Source organism: Phyllobates terribilis, unplaced genomic scaffold (genome assembly GCF_046119375.1).
Source record: "Phyllobates terribilis strain yellow unplaced genomic scaffold, ASM4611937v1 Scaffold_11__3_contigs__length_659146591, whole genome shotgun sequence".
Lineage (NCBI taxonomy): Eukaryota > Metazoa > Chordata > Amphibia > Anura > Dendrobatidae > Phyllobates > Phyllobates terribilis.
Window position 1 is genome coordinate 163,963,226 of NW_027362771.1, and position 22,597 is coordinate 163,985,822.

General features: G+C 42.0%; 1 protein-coding gene across 3 annotated transcripts in view; it reads left to right on the forward strand.

The window, feature by feature from the left end:
* Nucleotides 1-22,597, forward strand: part of RAB3IP (RAB3A interacting protein) — a 74,744-nt gene that overhangs the window by 9,984 nt on the left and 42,163 nt on the right. For 2 of the 3 annotated variants that reach the window (XM_073651776.1, XM_073651774.1), the window contains exon 2: nucleotides 16,594-16,854. The exons of the other annotated variant lie outside the window; for it this stretch is intronic. In XM_073651776.1, the coding sequence (XP_073507877.1) occupies nucleotides 16,616-16,854 (239 nt within the window). In that variant the 5' untranslated portion in view covers nucleotides 16,594-16,615. The remainder of the gene's footprint in view (nucleotides 1-16,593; nucleotides 16,855-22,597) is intronic. 3 annotated transcript variants of the gene reach the window in all.

Here is a 22,597-nt window from a genome sequence, read left to right on the forward strand (position 1 = left end):
GTCCTCAGATTTGACAACAGAGACACCAGAACAAAATCTGACAAACTTGCTCCCATCAGGGATGTTTGGGAGAAATGGGTGCAGCTCCTTCCACTGATGTTCAACCCAGGGCCAGAGGTGACAGTAGACGAACGTTTTCTCCCTTTCCGCGGAAAATGCCCCTTCCGGCAATACATGCCAAGTAAGCCAGGCAAATACGGCATAAAAATTTGGGCAGCCTGTGATGCAAAAACTAGCTATGCATGGTATCTACAGATTTACACAAGCAAGTCTGCAAGCGGCATCCCTGAAAAAAAACTAGGAAAACGTGTAGTCCTCGATATGACTACTGGACTGCAGGGTCACAACATTACTTGTGACAATTGTTTTACCAGCTATGACCTTGGACAAGAACTTCTCAGGAGGAAAATCACCATGGTGGGCACAGTGGAAAAAAAACAAACCTGAGCTGCTCGCTGAATTGTTGCAGATGAAGGACAGGGCTCCACTTTCCTCAAAGTTTGTTTTTACAGACACCACCACTGCTGTTTCATACTGCCCCAAAAAACGACGGCATGTGGTACTGATGTCCACACTTCACAAAGATGCAGCTGTGTCATCAGGAAGTGACAAAAAGCCCAGAATCATCCTGGACTATAACAAAAATAAAGGAGGAGTGGACAACCTGGACAAGCTGGCTGCCACCTACACTTGCCAGCGAATGACTAGGAGATGGCCAATGGTTGTATTTTACAACATCCTTGATGTGTCAGCATGCAATTCATTTGTGTTGTGGACCCACATTCACCAAGGATGGAATTCAAAGAAAAAACACAAGCGGAGGATGTTTCTTGAGGAACTAGGAAGATCCCTTGTCAAGGCGAACATTGACCAAAGGGAATGAGTGCCCCCAGACCCAGCCGCTGCAGCCTTGGTCCGACAACTCCAGAGCTGCAGCCGTAGATGAATTCATTGAGGTGCAATTCCTATAGTGGGGTCACTTTTTTTTGGCTGTTCTGAGACCTCAGGGGCTCCGCAAATGTCACCCGCAAACTATTCTAGGGCTCCAAAAGCCAAATGGCGCTCCTTCCATCTCAGTCCTGACACGTGACCAAACAGTAGTTTCTGATGACATATAGGGCATCACTGCGTTCGGGAGAAATTGCGCAATAAATTGAGATCCAGTTTCACCTATTAAGCCTTGTGTAACTGACAATTAAAATTTTGTATTTGCTGCAAATTTATCATTAAAATGTTATATTTTCACGTCCTAATATTGTAAAATTCTGTGAGGCAAAATGTTCACTATACCCCTAGATGAAATTCCTGAGCAATAAAGTTTCCCATACGGGGTCACTTGTGGGGGTTTCTGCCGTTCTGGCACCTCAGGGGCTCGACTAATGGAGCCACGATTCAAACGGAATCTACGTTCTTATAGCCAAGTAGCTCTCCTTCCCATCCGATCCCTGCTGTGTGCTCAAACAGTAGTGTACAACCACATATGGGATACTGCCACGTTCTGTATAAATTGCATAAGAAATTATGTGGTCCATTTTCTCCTATTACCCCTCGTGGAAATTATAAATTTGGTGCTAAAATAGTATTTTAGTGGAAACAAATGTGATTTTGTTTTCACATCTAAATGTTATAAAGTTTTGTGACTCACCTGTAGGTTAAAATGCTCACTACAGCCCTAGATGAATTCCTTGAGGGGTCTAGTTTCCAAAGTGGGGTCACTTGTGAGGGGTTTCTGCTGTTCTGGCATGTCAGGAGCTCTGCAAATGCGACATGGTGTCCACTATCTATCCAGACAAATTTACGCTCCAAAAATCAAATGGCTCCCTTTTCTGTTTTTGATCACATATGGTGAAATTGTGTAATTATGGGGTCCATTTTTTTTTTCCTATTTATCCATTGTGAAAATTATAAATTTGGGGCTAAAACAACATTTTAGCAAAAAAAACCCACTTAATTTTCACATCCACATTTTAAAAAGCACCTATGGGTTTACAAGCATAGCCACCCCCCTCCTTGATGGGTCTAGTTTCCAAAATGGGGTCACTGCTGTTTTGGTACCTCAGGGGTTCTGCAAATGAGACATGGTGTCTGCAATCTATTCTAGCCAAATTTACATTCCCAATAACAAATATCGCTTCTACCGTTCTGAGTCCTGCCGTGTGTCCGAACAGAACTTTTGACTAAATGTGGGGTATCGCCACACTCAGAAAAAAGTGGGTAACGATCTGTATGGTCTGCTTTTTTCATGTTACCTCTTGATAATTTCTATTGAGCACCTGAAGGGTTAAAAATTGTTTTGAAGTATTTGAGGGGGGCGGTTTATAACCCCTTTACGACCTTGGACGTATTGGAACGTCCAAGGTCGCCTATTCCCCCTTTGACTCGGGCTCCAACGCTGAGCCTGCATCTTTCCCGGCACATGACAGCTGATTTGATCAGCTGTCTTGTGCCTCTTAAAATCTGACAGTGTCATTTAACTCGCACTAACCGGAAGCACGTCATAAGACCCAGTCCCCTTCCTCTCTGAAGAGACCATTTACACCTATACGAAGCTGCAATCCTAAAAGTCAATATCTACTCTAACGAGCCTTGTCACACGATTTAGGATAAAATCCAGAACCAGAGGTAATTGTAACTACGCACAGAGCTGTGCTACAATAAAATGACACTGAACTCTACCTGCAGCTTTGAACTATTCACACCAGGGGACATGACCTGTTGACAGCTGATCAAGCCACCATGTAGGAGACAGAGTGAGCTGCGGACTGCAGTTTCCTATGACCATAAGCTTCTATATTTGCTGCAAATAAAAATGGCAGCTTCAGGCTGCTCAGTTAAAAAGTAATTATAAAAAAATATATATTTTATACATTTATAAATAAACTTTATAACAAGTCACTGTTTTTAAATGTTTGAACATTTCCTTTAAAGGGAATCTGTCAGAAAATGTTGCATGTAATTTGAAAGCATAATACAGAGACCCTGATTACTGTGATGGGCTGCTATAATCTGTTGATTAAAACTGTGATTTTATCACGAGAGGACTAAAAAACCTGTAGCCATATAGTCCTCCATATTCTACAACCCCGCACCCACCACTGATTAGCAGCTTTCTGTGTACACTGTGCGTAGGCAGGAAGCTGGTGTGGACATTATTCATGGCTCAGCATTCAGAGAATTGGTAGATCTGCAGTAGATGTAACAGTGAATGTATGAAAACTGTAGCCAGCAGCCCAGTAAGTGACATTGCTGGAATCATTGACTCTGTCCCTACATCATGCTGCTCTCAGATGGGATGGCAAAAACCTTGTGACAGATTCCCTTTTAAAAGCACAGCCATTTAGTGTATTTAGTTTGAATGGCCTCTTACATTTTGTTATGAATCTTGCCTGGCACATACCGGTAATTCTTTTCATATCAGAGAGTAACCCAACCCTCTTTAATAATTATTAGGCATTGACTGTCTCCTGACTGCCATGATAGTCTTTAGTAGTCTTTTAAAAGCTTTTACTGCATCATTCTTCCTTTAACCTGCTTGGCAGAAAGACAGAATGGATCTTGGTGTAGAAAAAGGGAATAGTGCAGTGTCCTCGGAGGTCAGCGATTGCCAGGAACACGTTCAAAATCTAGAAAATCTTTGACCATCAGAGAACAGTTATTGAAATCTTTAGTGATTTGTCACTTTTCCTAGTATGCACAATGTGAAAAAATGTGTAACTGGTTTGTATGCTCAATCCCTGATGCATATAACTGAAGCATAGTGTTTTTTTTTTTGTTTGTTTACTTTTACTATTGTGACCTTTTGTTTACTGTAATGCAATTTTTTGGTGCTTCAGTTGCAGCTTAGTTTGCAATCAAAGTACCGTAGTTATCTTCATGTTATCTCAAACTTCTCTATTAACTTTCATGTGAATCCCAGCACTTGGGATCTAGTGAATTTGCCTGGTAGAAGAGAAGTGGCTTTGAATGAATGGCCATTCTCCATTTGAGTGGGAATTGGGAAAACTTAAAGGGGTATTCCCATCTCCAAGATATTATCCCAATATGTAGTAGGTATAATAATAATATTAGCAAATATCTCCAATTAGAAATGTAATATAGTATTTTTGATTCGCTATATCGCTTTCCTCATGTGCAGGCATTGCTGGACCTTAGGTATACATGGTTACGTCCTCTGATAAAGTGACAGTTAGCTAGCTGCTAGTGGTCGTAACCATGGATACCTAAGGTCCTGCGATGCCTGCACATGAGGAAAGAGACATAGCGAATCAGAAAAAATATACTATAGTTCTAATTTATTAATTAATAATAATAATAATAATATTATTATACGACATAGTGGGATAGGATCTTGGAGATGGGAATACCCCTTTAAGTATGCTTTATGAATGATCAGTACTTGGACTGAGCTATTCTGATAACCCTTTAAAATATCTATTCTAAGCACTTTCCAGATAATTAACGTGAAATGTTCTTTGTTTTAGAACAATTTTTTTTTTAAGTTTAACCCCTTTATCCCCGAGGGGTGGTTTGCACGTTAATGACCAGGCCAATTTTTACAATTCTGACCACTGTCACTTTATGAGGTAATTACTCTGGAACGCTTCAACAGATCTCTCCTGATTCTGAGACTGTTTTTTCGTGACATATTGTACTTCATGATAGTGGTAAAATTTATTCGATATGACTTGCGTTTATTTGTAAAAAAAAAAACAAATTTGGCGCAAATTTAGAAAATTTTGAAATTTTCAAACTTTGAATTTTCATGCCCTTAAATCAGATATGTCACACAAAATAGCTAATAAATAACATTTCCCACATGTCTTCTTTACATTACCACAATTTTGGAATCAAATTTTTTTTTTTTTTAGGGTCCACATGACATTTGAAGTCACTTTGGGGGCCTTTATGACAGAAAATACCCAAAAGTGACACCATTCTAAAAACTGCACCCCCCAGGGTGCTCAAAACTACATTCAAGAAGTTTATTAACCCTTCATGTGCTTCACAGCAATTACTGAATTATTGAACGTGAAAGGGTAAAAAATGAACATTTAACTTGTTTCACAAAAATTTGACTTTATTTTCACAAGGGTAACAGGAGAAATTGGACCCCAAAATCTGTGTCCAATTTCTCCTGAGTACGCTGATACCCCATGTGTTGGAGAAAACTATTGTTTGGGCGCACGTCAGGGCTTCGGAAGGGAAAGAGTGACGCTTTGGAATGCAGACTTTGATGGAATTGTCTGTGGGCGTCATGTCATATTCTCAGAGCCCCTGATGTGACTAAACAGTGGAAATGCCCAACAAGTGCCCCCTTTTTTGGAACAGATACCGGATTTGTGAATTTTATAATGTAGTGTCATACGTCAGTTGTGTAGGACAACCTAACGAACACTACACAACTGACAAAGGACATCCTGACGAACACTGAGTCAGTTGTGTAGTGTTCAGCAGGTTGTGATACGTCAGAAATTAATTTAGTAGTGCATGGAAGTATGGTACCTTCTGAAGCATTCTTTCATTCTGTCGGGGCAGGTGTCGCATCGGTAAGTGGTGTCCTTGCATATTTCCCTTCTGGAACACACTCTGCACCTCTTTTGTGATTTACCTTTTTTTACTGTTTGAGATACCTGCCCCGGAAAATGCTGGTCTGGTACAATTTGAGGTCCTTCAGTTCCGGAAGTACTGGGGCCCGCTCCGTCACCACTGCCAAATATCAGGGCCTTGATCACTACCTCCTGGAACTGAAGGTACGACGTAGCAGTCTGGCCTGCACATCGTGATAGTACAGATGGCAATGCACAACGCTTTCCTTCTATGTGCACGGCCAGCTTCTTGTACCACACCTTGGCCTTTCTCAAAGCGCTGTACGGCTGGAGGACTTGATCAGAGAGACCAACTTTCCCCATGTAATTGTTGTACCCCACTACGCAGTCTGGTTTGTCGACCTATGTAGAGGAACCACGTACAGTGCTGAGGGTGCTGCCATCACCATGTATGGTGGTCAAGAAAAGGACATCCCCTCTTGTCCTTGTACTTGACCACCAGCAGGTGGTCGCTACATTGGGCTCTGCTCTCACCCCTTCTGAGCATCTGCCCAATTAGTGTCTTTGGGAGGCCTCTCTGATTTTTGCTGACAGTACCGCAGGCTGTGGTACGTCACGCAGAGAGGGACTTGAAGAACAGGACACTGGTATAAAAGTTATCCACATAGAGGTGATAACTGTTATCCAGCAGAGAGTGCACCAAATCCTACACAACTTTCCAACTCGCTCCCAGAACAGGGGCATTCAGGGGGTTCAATCCGGGAGTCCTTCCCTTTGTAAACTCTAAGCTTGTGTACCCTGAGGTACTCTCACAGCTTATACAGCCTGATTCCGTACCTGGCCCTCTTACTCAGAAGGTACTGCCGGAATCCAAGCCTCCTCTTTAAAATGGATTAAGCACTCATCCACGCAGATGTCCCTTTGGGGCACGTACACTTCAGCAAACTTGTTGTTGATTGCTCGATGATCGGCCGAACTTTGAAAAGACGATCAAAGTTCTGGTCATCGCGTGCAGGACACCTTGCATTATCGTTGTAATGCAAGAACTTGTGGATGGCCTCAAAATGTGTCCAGGTCATGACCATTCGGAACACTGGAGTGTTATACAAAACGTCAACACTTCAGTATTGCCAAATTTCTGGCTTCTTCAGGATCCCCATATGAAGGACCAGGCCCCAAAACTTCCATCATTTCTACTGCGTCTACAGGAGACAAGTTAAAAAATGATGGAGAGGTTTTGTTCCAAAAACTGATGAGCGCACAAATTAGTTTGGCCCACCATGAGGTTTACAAAATTCTCAGAGAAAAAAGACTTTGAAAAAGTCTAGTTCTGTGAGGCTGGTGGTGTCAAACTTGGTTCCTAATTCCGCCATGAAATCAGGAATCAGTGGCTCATAATTTTCGGGGGGTGAGGTCCATACAGGGTCAGTAGTGGGGGGGCGCTGGTTCATCTTCTCTCCTGGGACGACTGCCTGGCGGTTTAGTAGCACCGGAGGAGGAGGAGAATGAGGAGGAGTCAGAAAAATAAAGAATGGTGGGATCCTTGCCCTCACTGTCAGTGTCGGAAGAAAGGAAAGCGTATGCCTCCTCCACTAAATAGCGAGTTTGGGATGAGCGGGACATTTTTTTTTGTTATGTATATGTGTGTCAGTACTTTATTCAGTGTGCTTGTTGTAAACGTTTCTTTTTTTTTCAGAAAAAAAAGTAAAACAACCGTAGGTGGTGCAAACAGCGAGCACGAGTGCGGATCAGTGAACTGTCACCGATGAGCACTTGGTGTCTGCTGGATGTGGTGCAAAGGAGGGGCGAAAGTGTAAAACAGCGAGCACGAGTGTGAATCAGTGATCTATGGTCACTGATCAGATCTTGGCTGCTGTAGAAAGTACAAAATGAAAAAAAACTTGCAAAAGTTGAGCAATCAAGTACTGATCAGCACTTAGTGGCAGGAAGGGGAGGGAAGGGGGAGAGGGGCATTGAGGTGTATGAGGAGGGATCAAAAAATCCTACTTACAGTTGTCTTCTGTCAGATATCTTCTGTAGCAGGAACGGCGATTGTGGTGTCACAGGCTTCTGTGGCACTGCAAGCCATAGGACAGCGCGACTGCCCTCTACCAAAAAAAAAAAAAGTTAGTGGGGGAAAAAAGTGTAAAGTAGCTAGTGCTGATCGGTGTTTAGTCTCACCGATCAACGCTCGGCGACTGCTAGATACACACACGGAGGTGGTGCAAAGTGGGAGGGGGGGAGGAAAAATGGACAGGGACACAAAAAAAAAAGTCCTGGAAAACAGCGAGCACGGACGTTTATCACTGGTCAGCACTCGGCTGCTGCAGGACACGCAAAAAAAAAAAAAAAAAATGAGCGATCAAGTACTGATCAGCGCTCGGCAGAAGACGGGGGGGGGGGGGGATTGGGGTGGATGAGGGGAGAACAGAGATGGACTTGCCAAAGTCTTCTCTGTTCTTCTTTCAACAGGGGCAGCAGGAGACCGAAGACTAGAGCAGGTAGGACAAAGGTCTTGTGGTGTTACAAAGGCTTCTGTGGCACTACAAAGCCCAGCACAGAGAGATCAGACAGTCACCTCTCGGTCAGGCACTCTGATTAGTGCGATTGATGTCCTCATCGATCGCTCCAATCAGAGCCTGCTGGGGCATTTGCTGACAGTACAGGGGGGGCACAGGGCGGTGACAGGCAGGTCACAGGGCGGTCACCGCCCCATGGACCGCCTGGTCACCGCGCAGTCGCGCTCTGATTGGTGCGATTGCCGATTACATTGATCACACCAATCGGAGCCGGCTGGGGTTACTAGGCAACAGCCTAGGATCAGTGCTCTTAGGAGCGCCGATCCTAGGCTGCACATCACTGTTTCAGGCAATCTGATTGCCTGAAAAAGTGAGAAATGCTATGATTGGTTGTTCAGAATTGAGCAGCCAATCACAGTGATTGTGGTTGCAGGGGGCAGCAACACCCTCCAGGATGCCGACGCCATCTACCCTAAGGTAAAATGGTGCCGGAAATTTAATGCGATCACCGCATTAAAGATCGCGCGTAATAGTACGTAGCTGGTCCATAAGGGCACAGCTACGTACTATTACTGACCTCGTCATCAAGGGGTTAAACTATAAAAATTTGACGTTTAATCAAATTTGCTAATTATGATGCTCAGTGCCCTCATTTGCATGAGCAAGAGCCTAAGTGATAGGGGCATGCAAAACCAGTGCACAGTACTACCTCCTTTACAGGTTAACATTTTTTGCTTAAAGGGCTATTCCCATCTCCAAGATCCTATCCCAATATGTAGTAGGTGTAATAATAATAATATTAGCAAATACCTCCAATTAGAAATGTAGTATAGTATTTTTGATTCGCTATGTCTCTTTCCTCATGTGCAGACAATACAGAATCTTAGGTATCCATGGTTACGTCCACTGATAAAGTGACAGTTAGCTAGCTGCTAGTGGTCGTAATCATGGATACCTAAGGTTCTGTATTGCCTGCACATGAGGAAAGAGAAATAGCGAATCAAAAATACTATATTACATTTCTAATTGGAGGTATTTGCTAATATTATTATTATTACACCTACTACTTATTGGGATAGGATCTTGGAGATTGGAATACCCCTTTAACTGCAGAAAGCACTGTCTGCAGAGAAGGCTCGGGCAGCCAGCGCGGTCAGTCACTAGTGAGGGAGGTGGAGCATGCAGAACGGAGTGCTGAGTCTCTTGGCCACACCAAGGGTGCACCAGCCTCATAATTAGCATGCTTGATTAAACTTCGGTTTTACACTAGTAATGTGACCCTGTGGGTGCAGTATTTGGTTTTTGTGATTAATATGCAGGCAAATGTTTACCTATACATATATACTGCTCAGGTTTTGTTGAATGACTAATTTAATTCATTATTCCGATAACCAAGGGTCTCTTTAGTATCTACATATATTTGTCTGCCTCGAATCCTTTGTTGTTGGAGTGGGACTACAACTTCTATACTGAATTATTTCCTCAAAGCAAGAACCTTTCAATAGGACCTGCACGAGCTGTGGTGTAAATGACCCAGTAATCGGTTGTTGGATCTATTGACCTAATCTTCACTGTAGCTAGATACTGTCTCATGTCAATCCAAGTGCAAATATTTTATCATGCTCCAAGATATATTTTATAAGCGGACAAACAAGATCTTTAAATGGTAAATCAAGCTGTCATTAAAACTTTGATGTTCTGAGGACTCCTGATCTACCACTGTGTTCTATAGTTTAACTTTCTGAGTCAGACAGTTGACCTGCAATGGATACGCCGATCTTATTGTAGTGGCGTACATGTGTTGCAGAAGCACTCCCAATGTTTTTTTTTTTTTTTTTTTTTTCATTAAATGTGCGTATATGAGCATGTACTGTAGTATGAGTATTAATATACTTGCCTACCCCCTCTCTCTCCTGTGTCCAGCACCGTTCTTCTCTTCTCAGTGACGTCCGTACAATTGAGACTAGCTGGCGTAGGCCACGGCCCCACTATCAGTATTTTGTCAGTGTTCAGCAGTCACTTTTTTTTTTTTTCTCTGATGGAGCCAAAACCAGGAGAGGAACAATCAGGGAGAATAGATATAATAGAAAGAAGTCACCAATTCTGCATTTATCACCCACTCCTGGTTTTGGCTCCCACTCCTGAGAAAAAATACTGACCAAACACTGATAGTGGGGCCATGGCCTTACTGTGTTATGCATGAGCTGGAAGTCTCTTATACAATGAAAGGCTTTGGAGCCTCTTTCTAATGCTACATAGGCTTACATTATAAAAGCCATTTCTGTGTCACGCAGGAGAAGACATCATTGAGAGGAATTTTGCTACTTGTCTTATTGGAAAAGGGAGTTGATTTAAGCTTTTATATTTGTTGGTTGGAAGAAAAAAAATAATATATTTTTTTTAATTGGTTCCCTTTTGGGACTTGATTCAGTGTAATACTGTAGTATTGCAGTCTATTGTTAATTAATAATTACTGGTCTGCCATGATACCCAGCTATTAGTTGGCCTTCATAGGAGTAGTTAACATGGAAGACACAAGTGGCCTTCAGTAGGCCTCTGTCTGCCATGACAGCCCACTGGTATCCTGTGATTGATGAGTTAAGCTTGGCAGTAGATGGTTTTGAGTGTTGTCTGTACAGCACGCCTCCTGTATGGAGTGAGCTTAGCAGTTAATGCACACCTATGGCGGATGTCACCAAGGGTCAACGGGTAATAAAGCAATTGTTTTGGTAGTGCAATACTAGTCCTACAGGGCACAAGAACCATGCAGTATTACTGTTTGACACTCAGCATTGTCTTATTATGCCTTGCCTATAGCATTGGCTAAGAAAGGTATATGCACGTGTCCTCTTCAGGCAGATTCTGCCACTGGAGATCTATCAAAAGCCTCTCAAAACAATGCATATACATGAATTTCTATGTAAAAACAACTTGCTGTTCATATGTTCAGGCTTTTTGAACGTCTTTTAACTGCTTCATGTTTCAGCTCAGACGACTCTCTGTACTTTACAATACAAGTCAAAAGAAAATTTGAAAGTTGCTCGGACGTCTTTCGGAACATTTTGCCATTGGAGTGAATAAAAATAAAACTACAGGAAAACAGTAAAGACATTGCAAAAGCTATGGCAAAACCCTCAAAAAAACCGCCATTGGCCAAAACAATCAGAAAGCCACTCAGGGATCCACCAAAAAGCATCACAAAAGTCTAAAGTAAAAAATGCACCAGAGTTTCCTGAAGCGTCTTCTTTTTGGAAAACTTATCTGGGTTACCGGAGTTTAAAAGATGTGTGAACTTACCATAAGCGTTCTAAGATGGGGTGGGGGGGTTCATTAGGCCCTTACTACCTTGTCAACCAATCTGCAACTCCCTGGTGGAGGTGGGTGGCATGGGGTGCTAGAGGAACCCTTACTCTGCCTAACCTCTTTGCTGCTGTTGGTTACATGGGATGATACAGCTACAGTGGGGAAATTAAGCATTTGATACACTGCTGATTTCACAAGTTTTCTCACCTACGAAGAATGGAGAGGTAATTTATCGTAGGTACACTTCAACTGTGAGACAGAATGGGGAAAAAAAACAAAAACACCGAATAAGTGTGATTTTTACATATTTCATGCAATAAAATGCAAATTAAGTATTTGATACAATAGAAAAACAGAGCTTAATATTTGGTACAGAAACCTTTGTTTGCAATTACAAAGGTCAGACGTTTCCTGTAGTTCTTGACCAGGTTTTCACACACTGAAGCAGGGATTTTGGCCCACTCCTCCATACAGATCTTCTCCAGAGGTTTTAGGGCTGTCACTGGGCAACATTTGGTTTCAGCTCCCTCCAAAGATTTTCTATTGGGTTCAGGTCTGAAGACTGGTTAGACCACTCCAGGAGCATATGGAGCCACTCCTTAGTTGCCCTGGCTGTGTGTTTCGAGTCATTGTCATGCTGGAAGACCCAGCCATGGCCCATCTTCAATGCTCTTACTGAGGGAAGGAGGTTGTTGGCTAAAATCCTCCCTTCGATGCGGTGAAGTTGTCCTGTCCCCTTTGCAGAAAAGCACCCCAAAGTATGTTTCATGGTTGTACTCCTCCTTCTTCTACCTCCAAACATGGCGAGTGGAGTAGATGGCAAAAAGTTCTATTTTGGTCTCATCTGACCACATGACCTTCTCCCATGCCTCCTTTTGATCATCTAGATGGTCATTGGCGAACTTCAAACAGACCTGGACATGTGCTGGCGTGAGCCCTGCATGATTTTAATCCGTGACGGCGAAGTGTGTTATGAATGGTAATGTTTGAGACTGGTCCCAGCTCTCTTCAGGTCATTGACCAGGTCATCCCGTGTAGGTTCTGGGCTGATTCCTGACCTTTTTCAGAATCTTCCTTACCCCACGAGGCGAGATCATACATGGAGCCCCAGACAGAGTAAGATTGACAGTCATCTTGTGTTTCTTCCATTTTCTAATAACTGTGCCAACAGTTGTTGCCTTCTCAACAAGCTGCTTGCCTATTGTCCTGTAGTCCATTCCAGCCTTGTGCAGGTCCACAATTTTGTCCCTGGTGTCCTTAGACAGCTCTTTGGTCTTGGCCATGGTGGAGCGGTTGAAGTGTGATTGAACTCGACACCTGTCCACACAATCAAACAGGTGTAATGAGTGCAGAGTAGGAGAGTTTTTCCTTTTAAGAAGCCAACAGGTCTGTGATAGACAGAATTCTTGCTGGTTGATAGATGATCAAATACTTCATTAAAATGTGTGATTTTTACATAATTAAATTGCAATGTGATTTTTCTGTTTCTCACCTACAATAAAAATTACTGACTCTCCATTCTTTGCAGGTGGGAAAACTTGCAAAAGTGGCAGCGTATCAAATACTTATTTTCCCCACTGTATGTGGATATGTGTTCTGGAGTGGGGTCTGCTGTGCGATCACTGCTGTCAATGTTAAGTTTTTCTATTTGGCAATTGTTGTGCAATGTCCATATGCCTTTGTATTTCTGCTTATATCTTCCCACTAGAAAGATATTAAAGATGCATGAGAAGCCTTAGTTCCATGTAACTTTACCCCTGGCCATGACAGATTCTTGCTTTTCTATTGCAAGGATAATTATCAAAAGTAATTTACTGCAACATGAGAAGCCCATTTTCCTAGAGCTCGCCATACTGAATTCTATCTGTCTTAAAGCAACATTAACCCAAGTTATATAGCAATTGTCCCTGATATATACATATAGTGGTGCTTGAATTTTTATTTTTTTTATATAGATTTTGTATTTGTTCAAATTACAAGTGAGCAAGGGAGGTTGACAAATTTAGCAGATGAAATTTTCTTTTGTCTAGAATTGTCACTTTGAAAAATGTCCTTGTTCATAGCTTTATTTGTCAATGTGTAGTTTTTTTTTTTTTTTTTTTTAATAAATAATGTAATGCACTTTAACTGTTTTGCAAAGTGAATCTATAGTGGCATATAAGTTTGTGCACCCCTGGTCAAAATTACTGTTTGAACAGTTAAGCAAGTTGAAGATGAAATGATCTCTAAAAGGCCTAAAGCTTAAGATGAGACACTTCCTTTTGAATTTTAGGCAAAAAAAGATAGAGAGATAATATAAATATAAAATATATTTTTCATCTTTTACTTTTTAAAACTTTCACAAAGGAAAATGGGCTGATGCAAACATTTGGGCACCCTGCATGGTTAGTACCTAGTAGCACCCCCTTTTGCAAGTATCACAGCTTGTAAAAGCTTTTTGTAGCCAGCCAAGACTCTTTCAATTCTTATTTGAGGGATTTTCATGCTTTCTTCCAGTTCTGTGAGATTCCTGGATCGTGTTGCATGCACTGCAGTTTTGAGGTCTAGCCACAGATTTTCAATGATGTTCAGCTCAGGGGATTGTAAGGGCCATTGTAAAACCTTCAGCTTGCGCCTTTTGAGGTAGTCTATTGTGGATTTTGACGTGTGTTTAGGATCATTATCCATTTGTAGAAGCCATCAGATCCCCCCACACTCTTCACAAATGGCAACTACAATCCCCCTTTAGTATGCGCAGCTGTAACGTCATCTGGCCAGCTTCAAACAAAGCATTCACACCCCTACCAGCTAGCCCCAGGGGGCAGGAGGGGTGTGACCTCAAGGGGTTAAATGATCGTGTAAAGCATGGCCCAGTACTTTTTTTTTTTTTTTTTTTTTTTTTAATCGATATCATGTGGGGAGAAGTCAAGGAGCAGAGGGGTCCGCAAGCCTCCCATTTTGCAGCCCCTCTCCCGCAAGCCAGGCCTTCCATCTGACTGGTAACTGTCTTGTATTCTGCATAATTTTGTACTACCACTATTTGTATTTTCATGTATAACCATTGTGTATTGTCTAGTGTGCTCTTAAGGCGATTCAATTATATATTTAATTTTGGGCTGCTCTTTTATCTCAGATCCACACATCCGTGTCTCTGCTTAACTTTCCATGCTACTGGGGCTGGTTTGCGGCCCATTAAGCCTGGTCCGCTATCTCTAAAGAGGAACTGGTGGCGGTCCTACTGGGCTGATAAGGTTCTGTTTCACTGGTGCTAGTGAAAGGGCCTCTCCTCCTGTCAAAGGTGTGAGCGAGTGTGGTGCTATGTCAGTGACTGCGTGGGCCACATCCGCTCACTCCCAGTGCCTCCCTGGGCCCGTGTGGACAGGGGGTGTCTGTGTACAACTGTGCCAAGCTGATCTTGCGTGCCCCCGAGGGTTGCGGAACATCACGTTAGTGCAAAGTGGGGAGACCGTATCGTGATCTGTCTCTCGTAATAGTGACGTCATGCAGGGTGGTGACAGCGGTGGGATACTTCGTGATCTCACTGGTGCCATCCTCTTTTCAACTTCAGCTTTTTTTTAATTTTTTTTTTTTACAGATGGTGTTGTGTGCATCAAGAAGTAGTTGAAATTGGATTAAATCATTCTTCCCTCTACCTGTGAAATGTTCCCAGTGCCATTGGCTGCAACATGGTTGGAGAGATGTTCTTTTCCTGATATTCTGTGCATTTCTTTCTCCACACATAAATTTTGATCATTATGACCAAAGAGTTCTATTTGTTTCCAAAATGCATCAGGCTTGTTTAGGTGTTCCTTTGCATACTTCTGACTCTGAATTTTATGGTGAGGACGCAGGAGAGGTTTTCTTCTGATGATTCTTCCATGAAGTCCATATTTGCAGGTTTCTCTGAACAGTAGAACAATGTATCACAACTCCAGAGTCTGCTAAATCCTTCTGAAGGTCTTTTGCAGTCTAGGGGGACTTCTGATTTGCCGCTCTAGAAATCCTAGGAGCAACTCACTGAAATTTTGCTTGGTCTTCCAGACCTTATCTTGACCTCCGCTGTTCCCGTTAACTGCCATTTCTTAATTACATTTTGAACTGAGGAAAGGGCAACTTGAAACCGGTTTTCAATCTTCTTTATAGCCTTCCCGTGCTTTGTGGGCCTCCACCATTTTCATTTTCAGAGAGCTACGCAGCTGCTTAGAAGAACCCACGGCTGCAGTTTTTTTGGTACAAGGTTAGAGGAGGTTGGGTTTTTATAAAGCTGGGAGATTTGCATCACCTGGCCTTTCCTAACAATGATGGTGAACAAGTCATAACCCTAACAGGCTAACTTTGACCAAGGTTTCAGACCTTATCTGAGCACACAAATATCCAAGGGTGCCCAAACTTTTGCATCGGACCATTTTTATTTTTTTTTTTGTATTCTATAAAATGTAAAAGATCAAAAATATATTTATATACATTGGAAATGTGTCATCTTTAACTTTAGCCCTTTTAGTGATCATTTCATCTTCAACTTGCTTAACTCTTCACACAATATCAGTAATTTTGACCAGGGGTGCCCAAACTTTTACATGCCACTGTAGTTTAGTTTAGCTTTTGAGATCTCAGTCAAGTAGATGTAATTATGAATATAGTTGGTTGTGCTTCAGTTCTGTCAGTGACTATATGAGGGCACGTTGGTACTTTTCCATTGACTGTATTATGAGGTTTGCACACCACTAACTGGCTGCTGTAAAGAGCATTACTCTTAAATAGGATAAAGTTGCAAGCAGATAAGCCTTTGCCCTTGGGAAATAGAAATGGATTTATTTTTTTGGTTATTCTGTTTGAACAGTGCCATTATGATGCACTAACAAAGGGTAAACCTCACAACTGGTGTCTGTTGCTAATATTGCATTGCTCCTTGCAGACAGGGGAAAAAATAATGCCCTAAACACCCCCAGTTATTTGGCGTCCTACTGCAATTCTGCGCCTCCCTGTTTAATTTTATCCCCCCCATAAGAAAAGAAAAAAAGCAAAACAAAAAACAATTCAGGGAATCACTGAACTCTTGGAACCTGCATATATCTTTTATTCAATTGCATGCAGGCAGAGCCACAGAACCGGACCACTGTCTCCACTATTGAAACACTCATCTGACTTTTCAGTTTGTTAAAAAAAACAAAAAAAAAAACAAAATGTGTTTGTAGCAGCCATTGACTAATGTGAATATATTTTTTTTTTTTCCTCCGTTCCCTCAGGTCCCTGGATGATGTGTTTACTATGGCTAGTGACCCCCTTGAAGGTTTTCATGAAGTAAATCTTGCTTCACCCACAACTCCGGATGTTGGCGTTATCGATATAAAACCTCAGGAAACTACTACCTCTCCTAACATCTACAGACATTTAAGTGTCGGTTCAAGTCCTATCCAACCAAACACATTAAATGCATCAGACCTACCAACACAGCCCGTGTATTCTTCTCCGAGACATTTAAACTGTCGGGACGTTAAAGGGATAAGGTGAGACACCAGACTAAAGGGGTTACTGATTTTCAGGCTAAATTGTCCCATAGGTAATGATTTGAATAACTAAGCATTAGAAGTACGGTGTAGGGGAGATCTGGCACATCCATCTAATGTAAAATGAAAAATCTTTTTTTTTGGAATTCATTAAAAGCAAAAGGATCCATTAAGCGTATTAAAAAGCAGATGTGTTTCTGGCGTAAAAAAAACAAACAAAAAAAACGCCCTTAGTCATAGGGCCCGGTGTGTTTTTGATTGATCAACAGCGTGGTGAGCTTCTTTCCTCCCCTTTTTTCTTAAACAAGCATTACGGCAATAGTGCTTTCACATTGCATTTTGTGTCCTCGTCGGGGCATTCGTCATAAATTCCCTGCAAAACGGGGTCTGGACGTCTGCTGTGCCGGGTAGGGGGGGGGTGGACAGACGACTTTAGACTGAAATGGTGATGGCAGAGCGAATGTGAGCTCTGCCATGCACTTTTTTCAGGAGTGTGCGCCCACAGGAGGCGGACACTCAGATGTAGGCTAAATTTAAAAGAAAAACAAAACAAACCTATACATGTTTGGTATCTGCGTACTCATGCTGACCTGGAGAATCCTATCGCCAGGTCAGTTTTACCAAATGGTGAACGTGGTAAATAAAAAAAGAAATTGTAGAATTGCACTTTTTTTTTCAATTTCAACTCAACTGGAATTTTTTTTTTCCTCACTTTCCAGTGCATCACATAATAATGAAGTCATTTAAAAGTACAACTTGTCCTGCAAAAACAAGCCCCCATACAACTATGTAGATGAGAAAATAAAGTTAAGGCACATGGAATATGGGAAGGAAACCCCCCCCCCCCCCCCCCCCCAGAAAAATCGCAAGGTCATGAAGGGGTTAACGCAAAATCATTGGGCTACTGGGCAGTGGAGGAAGCAAGAGTATACAAGAGTATTCCACAGCACCATTAAAAAGCGGCGCTGCGGAATAAGTGTGTAGCGCCGCCGATTAACCCCTTAAATACCACTGTCAATCGTGACAGCGGTATTTAAGTGATGACAAGGGGGTCTTGCGACCCCCCCCCCCCCTCCCCCTTAGTAACCACCGGACCTCCGCGATAAGAATCGCGGGTCCCAATGGTTACCATGGTACCCTGAAATCATGTGATGATCCCAGTGTACAGTGGTCTGTGACATCCTGTAATAAGCTGGATCTCACAGGCAGAGTCAGTGAGTCAGACATGACTTACTGACAGGTCTTGTGCACTGCAGTACAGAGGTACTGCAGTGTATGAGACCAGCCATCAAAGTGAGAATTACACATGTCCCACGGTGGGACTTAATGAAAAAGTAAAAAAAAGTATAATAAAATTATGTAAAAAAAAACCCCACAAAGTGCACACATCACTAAAATCCGTTTTGCCGCTCAAAACGCAGCGTTTGTGATAAAACAAAAAAAAAGTACGCGTCCGGAACAACCCGCTCTTTGTAACTGTTGCGTTATTTAGTTCTTTTGGCGAATGCCATAAAAAAACACGTCAAAAATTACGCTTTTTCATCATACTGACTCACAAAAAGTGAATAAAAAGCGATCAAAAAGTCATACATAAAATTTTAAATAAAAACGCCAAACCGTCCCTCAAAAAACAAGCCATAATATGGCTCATTCGGCTAAAAAAAAGTTACAGCTCTCAGAATATGACGATGCAAGATCAAGTTCTTTTTGTAAAATACTTTTTAGTCTGTAAAAATCGCAAAGCATAAAAAAAATATAAATCTGGTATTGCTGTAATCGCACCGACCCGAAGAATAAATCCTCCTTATCACTTATACCGCACTGTGAACTGCGAAAAAATAAAACTATTCAGGTACTGCTGTCTATTTCTTCATTCTGCTTCCAAAAAATTCAGAATAAGGCTCAGCTCACGTTTATCCTATGCTCTACGCTGAGCTCTTACGTCGGGGTTTCCGTGTAAATTCACCAAAACTACAATTCAGACAAAAAGCCCAGATGGAGCCACTCACTTATGAGGCCGAAGGAGTCCCTTTGGACTGGTCTCTGTTCCTGTGGTGTACCGTCATTTTAGGCTTTTTTTTTTTTGTTCTCAAGTGTGGACAACCACAGATCTGTGCACGCATAAAAAGATGGCGCCTACCAGAGCTGACGACAAACAGACTCCAAAGTGTCTCCATCTGCCTCTTTGTGGTCGGTGATTCCGTTGGGAGTTTCGTCCGAATTGCATTTTTGTGGGATTTACATGGAAAACCCGTCGTAAGTGCACAGCGTAGACTGGCGATCCAGTCTTATTCTGGAAGCTATCGAAAATTATGTACCCCAAAATGTTACCAATAAAACCCCTAATTTATCCCACACAAAATCAGCCCCCTCACAGGTCCGTCATCTGTCACTGGGAATATAGGGGGTTCTCACGCTACTGGTAGAACAAAGACTCTGGAAAAGCGACATGGCTTCCTCCCCCTCAAATGAGATCCAGTGAATTCTGCGCTCCCAGATCCAAATGCCCCCTCCTAAGTCCCATTGTGCCTAAACCGCAGTTAGCGGCCACTTTTGGCATTATTATAGCGGGGAGAGCACTTAATTTACGGGATGTGTGTCATCAGGAGAAATGCATGGGGGCACAATGTATGGCCACTAAACTGGCATATTTGGAATTCTCCAGAATAAAGCCTGGCGGCCATGTTACATAATAGTCACTGCAGCAGTAGATGAATTCATTGAGATGTGCAGTTTCTACAATGGGGTAACTTTTTTTTTTTTTTTTTCTCTCTCTGCTGTTCTGGCACCTTAGGGGCTCCGCAAATATTGCCCACAAACTATTCTACCAAAATCTATGCTCCAAAAGCCAAATGGTGCTCCTTCCTTCTCAGCCCTGACGTGTGGCCAAACAGTAATTTCTGATTGATATGTGGGGCATCATCGCGTTCGGGAGAAATAGCATAACAAGTTATGGTGTTTGTTTTCTTCTGTTATCCATTGCAAAAATTACAAATTTGGGGCCGAAACAACATTTTCGTGGAAAAAAAAATAAATAAAAATTTTCAGTGTGACCACCTAATATTATCAAATTCTGTGTAGTACCTGTGGGTTCAAAATGCTCACTATACCCCTGAATAAAATCCTTGAGGGGTGTAGTTTCCAAAATGGGGTAACTTGTCGGGGTTTAACACTGTTTAGGCACATCTGGGGCTCTCCAAACACGACATGGTGTCCGCTAATTATTCAAGCAAATTTTACATTCAGAAAGTGAACTGGCGCTCATTCCCTTCTGAACCCTGCAGTGCGCCGAAAACGGTGGTTTTCCCCCACATGAGGTGGTATGCTCAGGAGTAATTGCCAACAAATTTTGTGGTCTATTTTCTCTCGTTACCCTTGTAAAAATAAAATTGGGTTTGAAGTAAACATTTTGTGAAAAAAAGTAAAATGTTAATTTTTTTTCCTTCCACGGTGCTTCAGTTCCTGTGAAGCACGTGAAGGGTTTATAAACTTCTTGAATGTGGTTTTGAGCACCTTGAGGGGTCCAGTTTGCTGGTCGACTTTTAACCCTTATGTCTTCCGAACAAAAAAAAAAAATAAAAAAAAAAATGATTGTTCTGATGTAAATTAGACATGTGGGAAATGTTATTTAATAACTATTTTGTGTGACACATCTCTGCTTTAAAGGCATGAAAATTCAAAGTTTGAAAATTAAAATTTTTGCCAAATTTCCTTTTTTTTCACAAGTAAACACAAGTGATATCGAAGAAATTTTACGACTATCATGAAGTACAATATGTCACTAAAAACAGTCTCAGAATCAGTGGGATCCGTTGAAGTGTTTCAGAGTTATTACCTCATAAAGTGACAGTGGTCAGAATTGTAAAATTTGGCCTGGTCATTAAGGACATAATTGGCTCTGTCCTTAAGGGGTTAAATAGGTAGTGAAATGTTTTCCCTCACAGTAACCAGCAGCTGTGATCCCATGCTGTAATGTCTGTATCCTTTTTTTTTTTTTAATCTCCTCCCCTGTTCAGAAGCTGTTGTATTTGCAGACCATGTTCCTGCATGGTAAGACAAAGCCATTACACAGTAAATGGCAGGGTATAAGATTATCTTTGTACAAGATACTTTTTTTTTTTTTTTAACACATCCAATTGTAATGCTTAAGTCCCAAAGTCAGTCCTTTAAAGGATTGATAACTGCACAGAGATCTTAGAAAACACAAGAAATTGATATATACAGTGCATTGTGTATGCAAAGAATTACTTTAACCCCTTTCCGACGTGGTCAGTAATAGTACGCACCACATCGGAAAGGCTGGTTCAGCGGGGGCTCCAGCGCTGAGCCCGCACTGAACCGGGCTCATGTCAGCGGATTTTTACAGCTGACATGTGCCCGCAACAGCCGCGGGTGGAATTGCGATCCACCTGCGGCTGTTAACCAGTTAAATGCCGCTGTCAATCTGACAGCAGCATTTAACAGCGCCGTTCCGGAAACGCGCCTTAGCCCCGCCCATCATTGACTCCGTCACATGATCGCAGGTCACTGATGGGTGGGCATGGCAACCCGGGGTCTGCAGCAGACCCCTGTGGTTGTCATGAAAAGATTGCTATGAGCGCCACCTAGTGGTCGGCGCTCATAGCACAGGAGCATTTCTCCTGCATACAGGCGATCTGCTCGTCGCCTGTATGCAGTAGAAGCAATCAGACAACTGCTGCTTCTAGTCTCCTATGGAGACTATTAAAGCATGCAGAAAGTGCAAAAAGTTTAAGAGTATTAAAAAAATATAAAAGTTTAAATCGCCCTCCTTTTGCCCCATTCAAAATAAAATAATAAAAAACCCCACATGCACATATTTGGTATTGCCGATTTCTGAATCACCCGATCTATCAATATAAAAAAAATCGATCGGTAAACGGCATAACGAGAAAAAAATTCCAAACTCTAGAATTACGTTTTTTTTGTCACTGCAAAATTGCAGTAAAATGCAATAACGGGCAATCAAAACATCGGATTTATCCCAAAATGGTATCAATAAAAACGTCAGCTCGGCGTGCAAAACATAAGCACTCACCCGGCTCCAGATCATGGAAAATGGAGACGCTACGGGTCTCGGAAAATGACGCCCCCTTTTTGCTTAAAAAAAAAAAAAAAAAAAAAAAAAAACACTTTGGATTTTTTTTCACCACTTAAATAAAAAAAAAAAAAAACCCTATACATGTGTCTATAAACTCCGAATGGCAGGTCCGTTTTAGCATTCAGTGAATGTGGTAAAAAAGAACAAAACTGTAGAATTGCTTTTTTTTGCAATTTCACCACACTTTAAATATTTTTCCCATTTTCCAGTACACGATATGGTAAAACCAGTGATGGTGTTTAAAAGTACAACTCGTCCCGCAAAAAATAAGCCATCACATGGCCATATTGAATGAATAATAAAAAAGTTATGGCTCTGGGAAGAAGGGGAGCAAAAATGGAAATTGCTCCGGTCATGAAGGGGTTAATTAGCTGTAAATTAAATACAGCAGTAGGGCTCTTTCACACATCAGTATTTCTGGTAGGAGTGGTGACCGTTTCCACACGTACTGGAAACACTGACACACATAGACCCATTCAAATGAATGGGTCTGTGCACATGTCAGTGTGTTTCCACAGACCGTGTGTCCGTGTGCAAAACACATTGACTTGTCCGTTTTTTACCCGCCGCACGGCCGCAAAACGTCCCGCACTGATGACACAGTGGCGTCCTGTCACTCGCTGA